Below are 15,500 nucleotides of genomic sequence, written 5' to 3'. Positions count from 1 at the left end.
ACAAGGTGTCTAGGAAGAAGGCTCAGTTGTGTCTGCCAACTGTCAAATATCTGGGATTCCATATCTCTGAAGGTCAAAGAATAATGGGGCCAGAGAGAAAAGAAGCTGTGTGCCAAATACCAACACCCAAGAATAGAAGACAAGTGCGAGAGTTCTTGGGGGCAGCAGGCTTCTGTAGGATATGGATTCCCAGTTACGCGATATTGGCGAAACCTCTGTATGCAGCTATCAAGGGTACAGAACACGACCCCTCACGACTCAAGAACAGCAAACAGCATTTGAAGATGTGAAGAGGGCTTTGATGAGTGCCCCAGCATTATGTCTACCTGATCACACACAACCATTCTACCTGTATGTACATGAGCAAAGAAGAATGGCTGTGGGAGTATTGACACAGTACTTGGGATCATGGCAAAGACCTGTTGCCTATATGTCTAAGCAACTGGACGCAGTGGCCAGCGGTCTTCCACCTTGTCTAATAGCCATAGCTGCAGCCGCCCTGCTGGTAGCTGAAGCCGATAAACTCAATCTGGGTCAAGAACTTTAAGTATGAGTTCCACATGCAGTACAGACGTTGTTGGATTACAAAGGAAATCATTGATTAAGTAACAGCCGTATGACCAAGTATCAAGCAATGTTGTGTGAAAACCCAAGAGTGCATTTAAATACCTTAAATCCAGCTACCCTTCTGCCGCAACCTACTGAAAGTCAACACGATTGTTTGGAAGTGATGGATGAAGTATTTTCAAGTAGACCAGATCTTCGTGATTTTCCCATCCAGAACCCCGATGTCCAATATTACACAGACGGCAGTAGTTATGTGAAAGAAGGGATTCGCTATGCAGGATACGCAGTAACAACGATAGATAAGGTGATAGAAGCTCGGCCACTGTCAAAAGGAACATCAGCACAAAAGGCAGAATTGATAGCACTGACACGAGCGTTACAATTGGCTGAAGGTTTAAGAGTGAACATCTACACGGACTCCAAGTATGCGTTTTTAACCACTCATGCCCACGGAGCTTTGTATAAAGAAAGAGGACTATTGAATTCAGAGGGCAAAGAAATCAAGTACGCAGCTGAAATACTACAACTATTGGAAGCAGTATGGGAACCGAAAGAAGTCGTATTATACATTGTCGAGCGCATCTGAGAGGAGATGGTGATGTAACCAAAGGAAATCGGATGGCAAATAGTGCAGCTAAGCGTGCCGCTGAATCAGGAAGACAGGAATATGTGGAACATATAGCTGCTCTTATTCCAACTCCATTATCTCAATGGACTCCAGTTTATACAGCTCAAGAAGAGGAGTGGTTAAAGACTGAACCTGGAAAGTATTTGGAGAACAAATGGTATCAGTTAGAAGATGGGAGAATAGTTATTCCAGTATCACTAGCGGTAGAAATCGTCCAAAACTATCATAACGGGACGCATTCTGGAAGAGATAGTACAGAAGAATCTCTCAGAAAACATTTCTACATACCAAGATTGTCCAACTTAACTCAAGCCATTGTACGAAGATGTGTAACGTGTGCTAAAAATAATGCAAAGCAAGGACCAGTAAAGCCACCAGGAGTTCAGTATATGGGGGGACTCCCTATGTCCGATCTACAAATTGACTATACAGTAATGCCTAAATCTGGTGGACATCGCTACCTACTAGTAGTTGTGTGCACCTATTCAGGCTGGGTAGAAGCATGTCCTACTCGTACAGAGAAAGCAGGAGAAGTTGTGAGATTCCTGCTACGAGAAATAATACCCCGATATGGACTACCCTGCTCTATTGGATCGGACAATGGTCCAGCTTTTGTTCATCAGTGCCTACAACAACTGACTCATATGCTTGGTATAAAGTGGAGACTTCATACGGCATATAGACCTCAGAGTTCTGGTAAAGTAGAGAGAATGAATAGAACTATTAAGAACCAGTTGGCAAAGATGTGTCAGGAAACCCAACTTAAGTGGAACGTTCTTTTGCCCATAGCTCTGTTGCAAATTCGCAGTACACCTACCAGAAGGATGGGTCTCTCTCCTTTTGAAATCATGTATGGGCGTCCACCTCCCGTACTTGGTAACTTAAGGGGGGATTTGAGTCAGTTGGGAGAAGGAATTACCCGGCAGCAGGTTGTAGAGTTGGGTAAGACTATGGAGGAGGTACAGAAATGGGTACAAGATAGATTACCTGTGAATATTTATCCCCCTGTTCATAGTTACCACCCAGGAGACCAAGTTTGGATTAAAGAATGGAATAATGTACCGTTAGGGCCCAAGTGGAGAGGTCATTATGTTGTTCTTTTGTCTACCCCTACAGCGATAAAAGTGGCTGAAGTGACTCTGTGGATTCATCACTCCAGGGTTAAACCAGCAGCGGTAGATTCTTGGCAAGCTACATCAGATCCAGAGAATCCCTGCAAGATCCGGTTAAAGCGCACGACTCAGTCGGAGTGACGAGGAACCTTGTGGATTACAAATTTTATTGTTTCAGAGATTGGTAAGTGAGTGTTTAGACGGCCATAATAAAGCCTGTCCGCTCACCGACGTGTAATTTAAAAGCCAGGAAAGTCTCGAAGGGACCCCTGTGAAGAGGAGCAGAACTCCATTCCCTGCAGCCCTTACCTCCTGGAAGCTGAGGTGCCATCGCACGGACGAAGACTGAGGATGCAGCCGACGAAAGATGTATTTGTGATAATGTTTATTTATATGTATTTTTATATTCAGGAAGGTAGAGGTACCGACACTCCTAGCTGTGAGGTATGCATTGTTTGGAAGTGATGGATGAAGTATTTTCAAGTAGACCAGATCTTCGTGATTTTCCCATCCAGAACCCCGATGTCCAATATTACACAGACGGCAGTAGTTATGTGAAAGAAGGGATTCGCTATGCAGGATACGCAGTAACAACGATAGATAAGGTGATAGAAGCTCGGCCACTGTCAAAAGGAACATCAGCACAAAAGGCAGAATTGATAGCACTGACACGAACAGGTAACCATATTTCCCAGACCCTAATTTGGCATTCGCAATATGAATGTAAAGGTGATGTGTCTAGGTGTAGATACTTAAATGTAGAGTATAGTGCATGCCATTTAGGGATAGGAGAACCTAAGTGCTTCAATCCAGAGTATCAACCCCGTACAATTTGGTTGACTCTCAGGAATGGAGATCCTCAGGGGACCCTAATAAACAAAACGGTGTTAGAATCCGTACATTCTTCGGATGTTCTGCTATTTGATGCATGCAAAGCAATCTCAAGTGGTAGAAAGCCGTGGAATGTATGTGGGGATCTTAGATGGGAGAGAACGTATGGGTCTAATGATAAATATATATGTCCCAGTAGTAAAAATAAGTATGTGAGTCCTAGATGCCCAAATAGAGAATATAATTTCTGCCCATATTGGTCTTGTGTGGGGTGGGCAACTTGGGACAGACAGCAGACAAGGACATGATTGTGACTAAGTTGCCTACCAATCCATACTGTAAGTCTATGGAATGCAATCCAGTCCATATTCTTATAAATAATCCTGACCAATTCTTAGATAGATATGGTAATTTATTTGGGTTTCAAATATACGGGACGGGTTTAGACCCTGGGACAGTATTGTTTATAGGGATAGAGTCCGATACGGTAACCTCCCAAACTCATCAGGTATTCCATTCATTTTATGAAGAGATGAGTATAGATAATAGGATCCCCCATAACGCTAAAAACCTGTTCATAGATTTAGCTGAAAGTATTGCCGGTAGTCTTAATGTAACCAACTGCTATGTGTGTGGAGGTACTAACATGGGAGACCAATGGCCTTGGGAAGCAAAGGAGGTAATGTCTGGTTCTGAGGCAGTTGAACAATTAATATCCTCACAAGCCGACTATCAGATGAGTGTTAGAGGTAAATCTGAGTGGAGATTAAAGACCTCCATCATAGGTTATGTTTGCATAGCAAGGAAAGGAATAATGTTTAATACTTCTGTAGGAGAGTTAACTTGTCTAGGGCAAAAAGCTTATGATGATGATACAAAGAATACAACTTGGTGGTCGGCTTCAAATGTCTCAGAACCATCTAACCCGTTTGCAAGATATGCCAATTTAAAGGACGTATGGTTTGATTTATCTATCACATCTAGTTGGAAAGCCCCAGCAAATTTGTACTGGATCTGTGGTAAGAAGGCCTATTCGGAGTTGCCACAGGACTGGGAAGGGGCATGTGTGTTGGGTATGCTCAAACCATCCTTCTTCTTTTTACCTATTGAAACAGGTGAGACTTTGGGAGTTAAAGTGTATGATGTGAATCATAGGAAGAAAAGGGGACCCATAGAGATAGGCGCCTGGGAAGATGATGAATGGCCTCCCCAGCGTATTATAGATTATTATGGGCCAGCCACATGGGCAGAGGATGGTACCTTTGGATATAGAACCCCAATTTATATGCTCAACCGCATTATAAGGTTACAGGCGGTGGTTGAGATAATTACTAATGAGACCTCACAAGCGCTCAATCTTCTAGCGAAGCATAATACCAGGATGAGGACAGCAGTGTACCAAAATAGATTAGCCTTGGATTACCTATTGGCAGTAGAGGGAGGTGTATGTGGGAAGTTTAACCTGAGCAATTGCTGTCTTCAAATAGATGACGAAGGGCAAGCAATAGCTGAGCTTACTAGCCATATGGTTAAACTAGCGCATGTGCCTACTCAGGTATGGAAAGGGTACAATCCAAGTAGTTGGTTTGGTAACTGGTATGAGCAGTTTGGAGGGCTTAAGGCATTGGTAGTGATTTTATTGTTGTGTCTGCTCCTGCCTTGTCTTATTCCCTTAGTGGTTAGGTCTGTGCAAAGCCTGATAGAAAATATAGCAGAAAGGAAGGCTGCAGCACAGATAATGGCTATATATAAATATAAGGCTCTAGATCAGGGAGAACCAATGCAGGAAGAGGAGTGTTGAGGGATTCACATCATAGGAAAAGTCTGGTCTGGTTCATGGTAACCTGAGGTGTATGCAAACCAAGGTTAAGTGATGCCTCAAGTAATTGTGAAATATCAAGAGGCATCAAAGGGGGGAATGTGGTGGAATCTCGGTAAAAATAAATTTAGTAGGCCAAGATTACCACGTGGCATGTGTACGTGCATATGCTGACGTATCGGTCGGTTGGTTGCACGTGGCAAGATACGATCAGTAGTGTACGGAGCATGTGCAAGAATACAGGATTTAGTATTCCCTTCCTCCATTGTGCTGGACAAGCCATGCGGTCAAGCAGGAAGTTAGTTCTTGTTCGTATTGATTGGTCAAGAGAATGTGCGGGTGGAGCTTAATATGGGAGGAGTTATGTGCCTATATAAGGAGCCTGCACTATTGTCCGGGGCTCAGAACTTGTTGTATTTTGGTGACACTAGTCCCTCTGAGTCCCGATCGGTGAACCGAATAAAGAATCTCTTCCTTCCTGAAGAAACCTGTGTCCATCTCTCTGTGCTTGGCTTCCGTCAGTTTCTCCGGTATCAAGGGTGGTGAGGTAGATATTGCCTACCTAGATTTCAGTAAGGCTTTTGACACTGTATCACATAGAAGGCTCATCAATAAACTGCAATCTTTAAGTTTGGATTCCAATATTGTTGAATGGGTTAGCCACTGGCTAAATGACAGGCAACAGAGGGTTGTTGTCAACGGAGTATATTCGAAGCATGGGCTTGTCACCAGTGGTGTACCTCAGGGATCTGTACTTGGACCTATTCTCTTTAATATTTTAATTAGTGATATTGCAGAAGGTATTGATGGTAAGGTATGTATTTTTGCTGATGATACTAAGATATGTAACAGGGTTGATGTCCCAGGAGGGATGAACTAAATGGCAAATGGTTTAGGTAAACTAGAAAAATGGTCAGAGTTGTGGCAACTGACATTTAATGTGGATAAGCGTAAGATAATGCATCTTGGACATAAAAACCCAAGGGCAGAGTACAGAATATTTGATAGAGTCCTAACCTCAACATCTGAGGAAAGGGATTTAGGGGGTGATTATTTCTGATGACTTAAATGTAGGCACACAATGTAATAGAGCAGCAGGAAATGCTAGCAGAATGCTTGGTTGTATAGGGAGAGGTATTAGCAGTAGAAAGAGGGAAGTGCCATTGTACAGAACACTGGTGAGAACTCACTTGGAGTATTGTATGCAGTACTGGAAACCGTATCTCCAGAAAGATATTGATACTTTAGAGAGAGTTCAGAGAAGGGTTACTAAACAATTTCATTGATTGCAGGATAAAACTTACAAGGAAAGGTTAAAGGAACTTAACATGTATAGCTTGGAGGAAAGACGAGACAGGAGGGATATGTTAGATACTTTTAAATACATAAAGGGAAACAACAATGTAAAGGAGGAGACTATATTTAAAAGAAGAAAAACGACCACAACAAGAAGACAGTCTTAAATTAGAGGGGCAAAGGTTTAAAAATAATATCAGGAAGTATTACTTTACTGAGAGGCTAGTGGATGCATGGAATAGAAGTTAGCACTGTGAGGGAGTTTAAGCATGCATGGGATAGGCATAAGGCTCTCCTAACTATAAGATAAGGTCAGGGACTAATAAAAGTATTTAGAAAATTGGGCAGACTAGATGGGCCGAATGGTTCTTATTTGCCGTCACTTTCTATGTTTCTAAGGCAGAGGGTACAGAAGGGTGTGTCACATAAACCTGGCACCTGGAGACAGCACTGTGCAGTGCAGCAATGCCCCGCAAGGGACAGCTCACACACTCTGGCACTACGGCAGGGGACAGACCAGAGATAAGACAGTCCAAAATGGGGAGGGAGAGTTGAAGGGCGGCACTAGGGAAGGAGACAAGAAAGATGGGGGGCCAGGCACTTAGTTATCATGGCTTAGACTCGGTACAGAGGGAGGAGCAGAGCTCACAAAATCGAACATAGCACTAAGGCAACAGTAGGGGTGGTCATCAAGAAATCCGGGCAGAATAGGGGGGATACTGGGCCCTGAATGGAGAGTGGCTCTAGCTCCCCACCCGTATAGAGTTCCCCCAACCCGGAAAGAAAGTCAGAGGCAATAGGCAGATACCAGGCAGAGGCAGCCAGGCACCTAACATAGAGGCCCAGGGAATTGCCATGCAGGCATAGGGCACTTAGGGCAAGAAAGATGAAAGCTGGGAGCTCTTGAGCAACGCTATCCACCCCTCATCCAGAGGTTACAAAAGTTACTGTTTGACATCCACGCTTCCGCTGGGTGGGCTGGGTGCCGGGGGAGTGCAGACAGACAAAATATTTCACTCACACCCCTGGGCAATCAGACTCCCGCACAGCTGACTTGTAATGTAAATACGATCGGAGCCAGAAGAGGCACTAGGTCCTCCACGACCGGTGTACAATCGAACATCTCCCACCAATTTTGAGTTAAAGTTGTCTTCACACTTGAACACAAACACTACACACCACAATGCTACATAGAGAAAGACTAACTTAACCTTCACACAACACATCTACAAACCCACCTTTTATTTTATTTATTTATTTATTTTTCTTTACCCCTTTTTTCCTTTTTCTCTTCATTTTCTTCTTATTTACTTTTCTCTCCCTGATGGCCTCCCGCTATCATACATCTGCACATTCCAGGATATACTACTCTTAAAGCTACTTTTGGGACTGAACTCCCTCTGTATGGGGGGTGGGGGGGGCGTTCACTGCAGACACCCTAGCAGCAATGGTGACAATAATCCCCAAGGAGGGCAAGGAACCAGCCAATTGTGCAATCTACCATCCAATCTCCCTCCTAAACACAGACCTTAAGCTGTTTGCGAAGGCAATGGCCATGCGGATGTCCCTATCGATCCCAGACCTGGTTCACCCGGACCAGTTTGGGATCATGCCGGGTAGAGAAGTGAGAAATAACACGATCAGAAGGCTTGAAGTGATCCAGTCCGCTCGGTCAACTGGGAGAGAGGCCATGCTCCTCTCCCCGGACGCTGAAAAGGCCTGTGACGGGGTGGACTGGAAGTACCTCACGGCAACGTTGCAACACATGGGATTTGGCCCACATGTCAGAACATGGGTCACTTCACTATACACAACTCCCACGACGAGAGTCTGCATCAATGGTGCATTCATGGCCCTATTTGCCATCTGCAATGGCACCTGCCATGCCTGCCCCCTGTCCCCTCTCCTGTTTGCCCTCTCTCTGAAACCGTTTCTAGGGGTGGTCCGACAGGACGTGGGAATCATAGAGTTCCACACAAAACAGGGGGAACACCGGGTAGCGGCATACGCCAATGACATGCTATTTTTTCTGGAGAACCCAATGGTTTCCCTCCCTAACCTCTTGCAACTCTTTGAGTGGTTCAGCTGGATTTCCAATCTCAAACTTAACCTGGACAAATAAGAAGCCCTGGCAGTCACACTACCACAAGATTTAATCACACACTTATGCACGCAATTCCACTTCAAGTGGAACAACACCAAATGTAGCTACCTAGGAACGTGGCTACCTAAAAACCCTGCGCACATCTACACAATTAACTTCCTCCCTGAACACACTGCAAAACGATATGAAGCGCTGGACAGGAGTATATCACTGCCCGTGGTAGTGCCCAGAGCCTTCTTCCAGTCCATAACACCAGTGATTAGGAAATTTGCGTGGAACGGTAAAGCCACATGAATACGACACACCCAACTGACACTCCCAAAGCACTCAGGTGGTTTGGGTCTCCCATCCATACTCCTGTATTACCAGGCTGCGCATCTGCAGAGGATGTTGGACTGGCATGTCAGAACCCCAATAAAGCTCTGGGTCACAATGGAGGCCCAGTACTCAGGATACTTCATGTCAGCAAAGCTTTGGTTCAGCATGGAAACATTTACGCAGTTAAAAACGGGCAACCCAATGATGCCACGCTGAGGGTATGGTGCTCAGTTAGATACACATGACAACTGACTGCATTCCACTCCCTGCTGACCCCTCTGATACACAACCCAGACCTGGCACAAACTGGATGTATATACGCCAATGGTGAATGAACACATGACACAAAATCTTTGAGGACCTAATCCCCAATCGACAACGGAACACAATAGAAGAGGTTCCGATATCACCAGAAACACACATACTATACAACACATAAGGACCAACAACAATTTCACAGAATCCTCACACAGTTTGATAACTACTGTACGGCTAGGGAACACTTACACAGGGGGTATTGACCCTTTATACCTTAAAAATTATGGGTGAAGACAATCGCCCAGAGCCATTTATTGCCAGATGGGAACGGGAAGCAGGAGTGACACTAACAGAGAATGAGTGGAACAAAATATACATCCTAACACACTAATTATCTGTAGCAGCGAAGTACCAGGGGCTAAGTTACAGGCTCCTGACCCTGTGGTATAGAACGCTTGATGTGCTGCAAAGAATGAACCCTGATATACCTGAAATCTGCTGGGGATGGGGACTAACGTACATGTGTGGTGGTCATGCCCGGTACTGACCCAATTCTGGACAATGGTAATCACGAAGACACGAGAGATCACAGGCACAGACGTCCCGCAGCTGACGCTCCCCATGCTCCTACACCACACTGACAGCACGGTAGCCACCTACAAGAAATCAATAACTGTGCACTTGCTTACAGCCTCGAAGTCCCTAATCCCAACTATATGGAAGCAGAGTGGTGTGCCAACTTTCCAGCAGCGGGTGGCCAGGGTGGAGGAGATACACATCATGGAAAGCATGACAGCAGACCTTAGAAGCCAAACAGACAAATGTTCCCTGAAATGATTCCCATGGACGGACTTCATTTATAAAGGGGGAACACTAACCCAGGCACCCACATAATACCACAGCACGGTCAGGTAGCAACCGACAGGGTATGGGGGACAACCCCCAATTAGACCAAAGGAGCTGAACCATCCCCTTGTAGAATAGGGGGCCACCTGGGGTGCCCAAACATTGGATCAGAAGGACCAGAAACAGAATTATCGCGCCAGGAACGCAGGTCTAGGGGTGGTGGCAAACACACCCCACCCCATCTCCTCTCCCCCTCTCCCCCACCCCTGAGTTTTGTCATGCCTAGGGCAGCATAAAAACAGGATACACCACTGACCACACTATCCTACGCATGACACCATTGGCATACAAAATACATAGCCGGAACCTGAGACCAATATACAGGAAGGCATAGCAGTTAGAGAAGGCGCGTGTGTGTGTGTTAGTGTGTGTGTGTGTTAGTGTGTGTGTCTATTAGTGTTTGTGTTTCTTAGTGTGTGTGTGTGTGTGTGTGTGTGTGTGCCTGTTAGTGAGTGTGTGTGTCTGTTAGTGAGTGAGTATGTGTGTCTGTTAGTGAGTGTGTGTGTCTGTTAGTGTGTGTGTGTGTGTGTGTGTGTCTGTTAGTGTGTGTGTCTATTAGTGTGTGTGTCTGTTAGTGTGTGTGTCTGTTAGTGTGTGTGTCTGTTAGTGTGTGTGTGTGTGTCTATTAGTGAGTGTGTGTGTGTATGTTACTGAGTGGGTGTGTTTGTTAGTTAGTGCGTGTGTGTGTTTGTCTGTTTGTGTGTGTTAGTGTGTGTGTCTTTTAGTGAGTGTGTGTGTGTCTGTTAGTGAGTGAGTGTGTCTGTTAGTGTGTGTGTGTCTATTAGTGAGTGCGTGTTTGTCTGTTAGTGTGTGTGTGTGTTAGTGAGTGTGTGTTTGTCTGTTAGTGTGTGTGTGTGTGTGTGTGTGTCTGTTAGTGAGTGTTAGTATGTATCTCGGTTAGTGAGTGTATGTCTGTTAGCTAGTGTATGCATGTCTGTCAGTGAATGTGTGTGTGTGTGTGTGTATTTAGAAGGTGGAGCAGGGGGGAAGGGTGGAAGGGGGGCATCTATATTTTGTCATGCCTAGGGCAGCAGAAAACCAGGCTACACTACTGACCACACTATCCTATGCATGACACCATTGACATACAAAATACATAGCCGGAACCTGAGACCAATATACAGGAAGGCATAGCAGTTAGAGAAGGTCTACTACCTCAAACCAAAGGTTGGTACTTGAAGTAATGCTAGTAACACAAAAACCCACTATACTCCTTGAGAACTAACAAAACAACAAAAGGGAGGGACAGGGTGAGGCTGAAGGGAAGGAAGGGGGAGAAGAAAAGGGTAAGGAAAAGGGAGAGGAGGGAAGCAAGTAAGCGGGTACTTAAGCTCGAATAGGTCTACTGTATGTTGAAAAATACTGTTACAAATTTACCTGTATTACCTATCGATAAACAGAAAATAAAGATTGTAAAAAAAAACACTTAATGACACTGAATCAAAGCATGCCGTTACCACATCATTTGAACTAGGAGAAAAAAAAACAATTTAAAAAGTTCTGTTTTACAATATACTTTTTTTCTAAAGTTTCCATGTGTTGCCCCTAGCATTTCCTAGATATGTTTTGATAGTAATTTCCAACATGCGAATGATGTTCACTATGAATGAGAAGGATAACGATAGGAATGGGTAAAATGCGAAGTGTTTAGGAAGGCAGTGCAAATCACAAACAGGAAGGGCTGTATAAACAAAGTGATGTAACTGCTAAATGGCAGAGAATTGAGCAGTGAGACTGCAGGGGTATGATCTATACACCAACATTGCTTCATTAAGCTAAAGTTATTTTGGTGCCTGTAGTTTCCCTTTAAGAAGCATTTTTTGTTGATGAGGTATAACTGGAAGCAAACACTAAACCGATGTAAGGCAATGTGTTTAACTGGGAAAAATCAGACAAAATAGAACATCATTTAGTACAGGATAAGTGAGCAAGTTTATGCCAAGCTTTTTGAGACTGAAAAGTTTCAGACTACAAAGGCAGGCCAGACAGAGCACTAAGTAATGCGTGAAAGGGGGCAATACTGCCATAAAATGTCCACATTACAGACTGTTCTGAAGAAGCTCAAATTAAAACTTCAAATTTAAACTATCATCAGAAAGAAACATTTTCAGGCAGACATTAGTTTAAACAGTTTATCAGGTAGAATAAATGTTGTAGAGACCAAATAAGTCCAAACATTGATTTGAGACTAGTAAATATATCAATAAAGAATTAGTAAACAAGTAAAAAAAACGTGTAAAGAAACCAGTAAAGAATTAACAAAACTAGCAGTAGAAATAGTTCCTTATCTAACGTAATGCCAATTAATTATTTAAAAAGTATGAAAAAAGTTGCATGTTTTTCATTACAGTTTCCATTCAATGATATCTAATTGATAATGTAAGGCAATGCAAAATAATAAAGTAGCAGTGACAGATTAGCTCACTTTGCTGCACACATTTAGGACCTACGTATACCACAATATCAGTGAGCTGACGTGATTTAATTTCCATTCTGTCAGTGCTGGATACATTTGAAATGCAAAATGCATGTTTTTCAGACTTCTCTCATCCTGTATGAATTTAAATGTTGTATTTATAGAAGATTGTTTTATGAAATGCAAATACGTTTCACACATAATTGCAAAATTGATGTCAATTCTATATAAATTTCTTATAAGAAAAATTCAGCTTAAGGTTCCCAAGACAACCAGAAAAAATGGTGGCTTATTCAGAAACTTTTAGGCTCTCTCACAACTAATTATTTATTGTATAACTTTGAACATAAAATATTGCTAAACAGCATATCTTAAAGAAAGAAATAGGCTTACATGCTGAGAATAATGACGCTGATCAATGGACTTGGCTCTTTCTTCTGATGTGATCATTTGACGCGGTATTGTTTCCAATTCGTGAATGGATTCCATGGATACTTTTTGCGGCAGAACTTGGAAAAGTGACGTGACGTACATTAAAATGGACTTCTTATCTGGATGTGCTACTGCAATATCTGAAAGAAAAACAAATCAGTATCTAAGGTACACTGGAAAGTTAGTTAAATATACCTAAAAATTAGCTCTTAACAACATAGATAGACTAATGAGCAGATATTTCCCATGTTAGTTCACCCTAGAGATTAATTAGAGCACTATAATCATCTGTAGAATTTTCTCTGGAAATAGCTCAGCAGTTGAATAAAATCTGAATTTAAAAATGATAATAGTAGCTCATTGAAACATATTTGAATCCATTACACTGCTTACTCAACAGAGGAACGACATATTTTGCGTTTTATGAGTCCTTAGCATACATTGAACAACAGTATAAGTCAACTTTATGTGGCATTTGGAAGTTTGTACGAAAAAAATTAATATATATACATATATCAAATCCACATATGTTTTAAAAACGTTACAAATTCCCATGACTAAAAAAGAGCTTGTCTACTTTAAATAAATAATGAAAATGAAAGCTGTCTCACATCAAAGGCATAGCTCCAAGGTAGCCTTTACAAAGAAAGTCTGAATTTAAACAAACAAAACATAAACTTAAAATAAATTCATGTCAGTATAGGATATTATGTAGGGTATTCACAAAACTCAAAATTGTAGTGAATTAAAATCTGAATGACAAAACAAAGGAAAAATCAGAGGATGTGGAAAAAAATCTGCAACACGGCTACAGGCACAGCTTGTCTATTTTTTGCCATTTAAATTTCAAATTTAGTGTTTGTGCATAATAGGGAATTCCCTAGGGAATCAGATAAATGACAAATCAACCAATATATTTATGTGAATAATCTACATAAGAATAATGGTTAAAGGAACACTGTAGGGTAAGGAACACAAACACATATTCCTGACCCTATACTGTAAAAACCACCATCTAGCCTCCCTGGCCCTCCCTTGCACTCTCAAAATATAGTTAAATCTTACTTTTATTCCAGTCTGCTGCTGCTGTCTCTGCCGCTGATCTGTGTGCTTGGTTGACATAATCAGAAGTGTTTATCTCAACCAGTAACAATGCTTTCCCATTGGAAAGCATTGGATTGGCTAAGACTGTCAAGGAGGCAGATCAGGGGCAGACAGGGCCGGTGCAAGGATTTTTGCCGCCCTAGGCAAAAACAATTTTGCCGCCCCCCCCCCATATGTCCTGCCCACCATGTGACATCACAATGCCCCGCCCATATGCTCTGCCATATGGGCCAACGCCAGTCTTCACAAAGTGTCTTTTATCTGAAAAGACAGTATGTTTACATTAAAAAGCCTACAGGCACAGGCTATAGACACCAGAACCACTACATAATGCTGTAGTGCTTCTGGTGACTATAGTATCCATTTAATGTGAGGTAAATTAGAGATTAGTGCCACTAATAATATATTGGATTGCCTACTTACCACCAGATGAGGACAAGAGGCTGATGATGGGCTCAGTCTGGCTCCACAGGTCTGGTGTAGAAGAGGCTCTCTGGAGACTGTTTTTAACAGTGCTCACAACAATTAACGAACAGGATGCAGCTCCATTTTTTAGGGCCCCTTACACAGCTCAAGGTCTGAGCCCCCAGGGGGCATACGCCTACAATGCCCACCCATAAATCCACCTACATGGCCCATCCATGAGTTGGGGATTTTTTATGTGTGCAATTTGTGTAAGGGATGTAGTGTGTTTATATGGGATGTAGTGTGTGTTTGCGTGTAAGGAATGCATTGTATGTTTCTGTGTGTGTGTGTGTGTGTGTGTAAGGGGTGCAAGGTTTGTTTCTGTGTATGTAATTGAATGCAGTGTGTGTCTGTAAGGGGTGCATTAATTATGTAAGAGAACGTAAGGGATGTATTGTGAGTGAGTAGGAATGCATTGTATGTTTCTGTGTGTGTGTGTCTCACTTAGTGCTCTCCCTTGGCCCCATGTCCCTCTGCAGTCCCCCCTTGGTGGTCTTCTCACTCCACTCCCCACTCCCCCCCTTAGTGGTCCTCCCTCTCCCAAACCCCTTAGTGGTCCTCCCTCTCTCAAACCCCTTAGTAGACCTTCCCCTACTCCCACCATCCCCTTATCCCCTTAGTGGTAATCTCCCCCCCCTTAGTGGTCCTTACCCTCCTTCCCTCTCCTTAGTAGTCCTCCCTCCTTACCCCCCTTTGGTGGTCCTCCCCCCCCCTTAGTGGTCCTCCCTCTCCCAAACACCTAGTGGACCTCCCCTCCTCCTCCCTCAGTGGTCCTTACCTTCCCACCCCGTTCCCCCTGTGTTCCTTCACCCCCCTCCCCCAGTGGTCCTGACTCACCCCTCCCCTAGTGGTCCTTCCTCCCTCCTCCCCTCCCGTAGTAGTCCTTACCCTCCCTCCCCTCCCCTAGCGGTCCTTCCTCTCCCCTCCCCTAGTGGTCCTTACCCCCCCCAGTGGTTCTTACCCCCCTGGTCCTTACCCACCCCCAGGGGGGTCCTTATCCACCCCCTCCCTCCCCTAGTGGTCCTTATCCCCCCTATCCCTCCCTCCCCTAGTGGTCCTTATCCTCCCTCCCCTCCGCTAGTGGTCCTTACCGCCCCCTCATGGTCCTTACCCCCCCCCACAGTGGTCCTTACCCACCCCAGTGGTCCTTATCCACCCCCTCCCTCCCCTAGTGGTCCTTATCCTCCCCTCTCCCTCCCTCCCCTAGTGGTCCTTATCCTCCCTCCCCTCCCCTAGTGGTCCTT

The 15,500-nt window shown here is 43.9% G+C and overlaps 1 protein-coding gene across 1 annotated transcript in view; it reads right to left on the bottom strand.

Moving 5' to 3' along the window:
- DMD (dystrophin) overlaps positions 1-15,500 on the bottom strand; it is a 2,317,639-nt gene that overhangs the window by 1,609,225 nt on the left and 692,914 nt on the right. The window contains exon 8 of the mRNA XM_063457949.1: positions 12,649-12,827. Within this exon, the coding sequence (XP_063314019.1) occupies positions 12,649-12,827 (179 nt within the window). The remainder of the gene's footprint in view (positions 1-12,648; positions 12,828-15,500) is intronic.

This window comes from Pelobates fuscus, chromosome 1 (assembly GCF_036172605.1).
Source record: "Pelobates fuscus isolate aPelFus1 chromosome 1, aPelFus1.pri, whole genome shotgun sequence".
NCBI lineage: Eukaryota > Metazoa > Chordata > Amphibia > Anura > Pelobatidae > Pelobates > Pelobates fuscus.
Note: the sequence above shows the minus strand (reverse complement) of the source record. Positions and strands in the feature narration are given on the sequence as shown.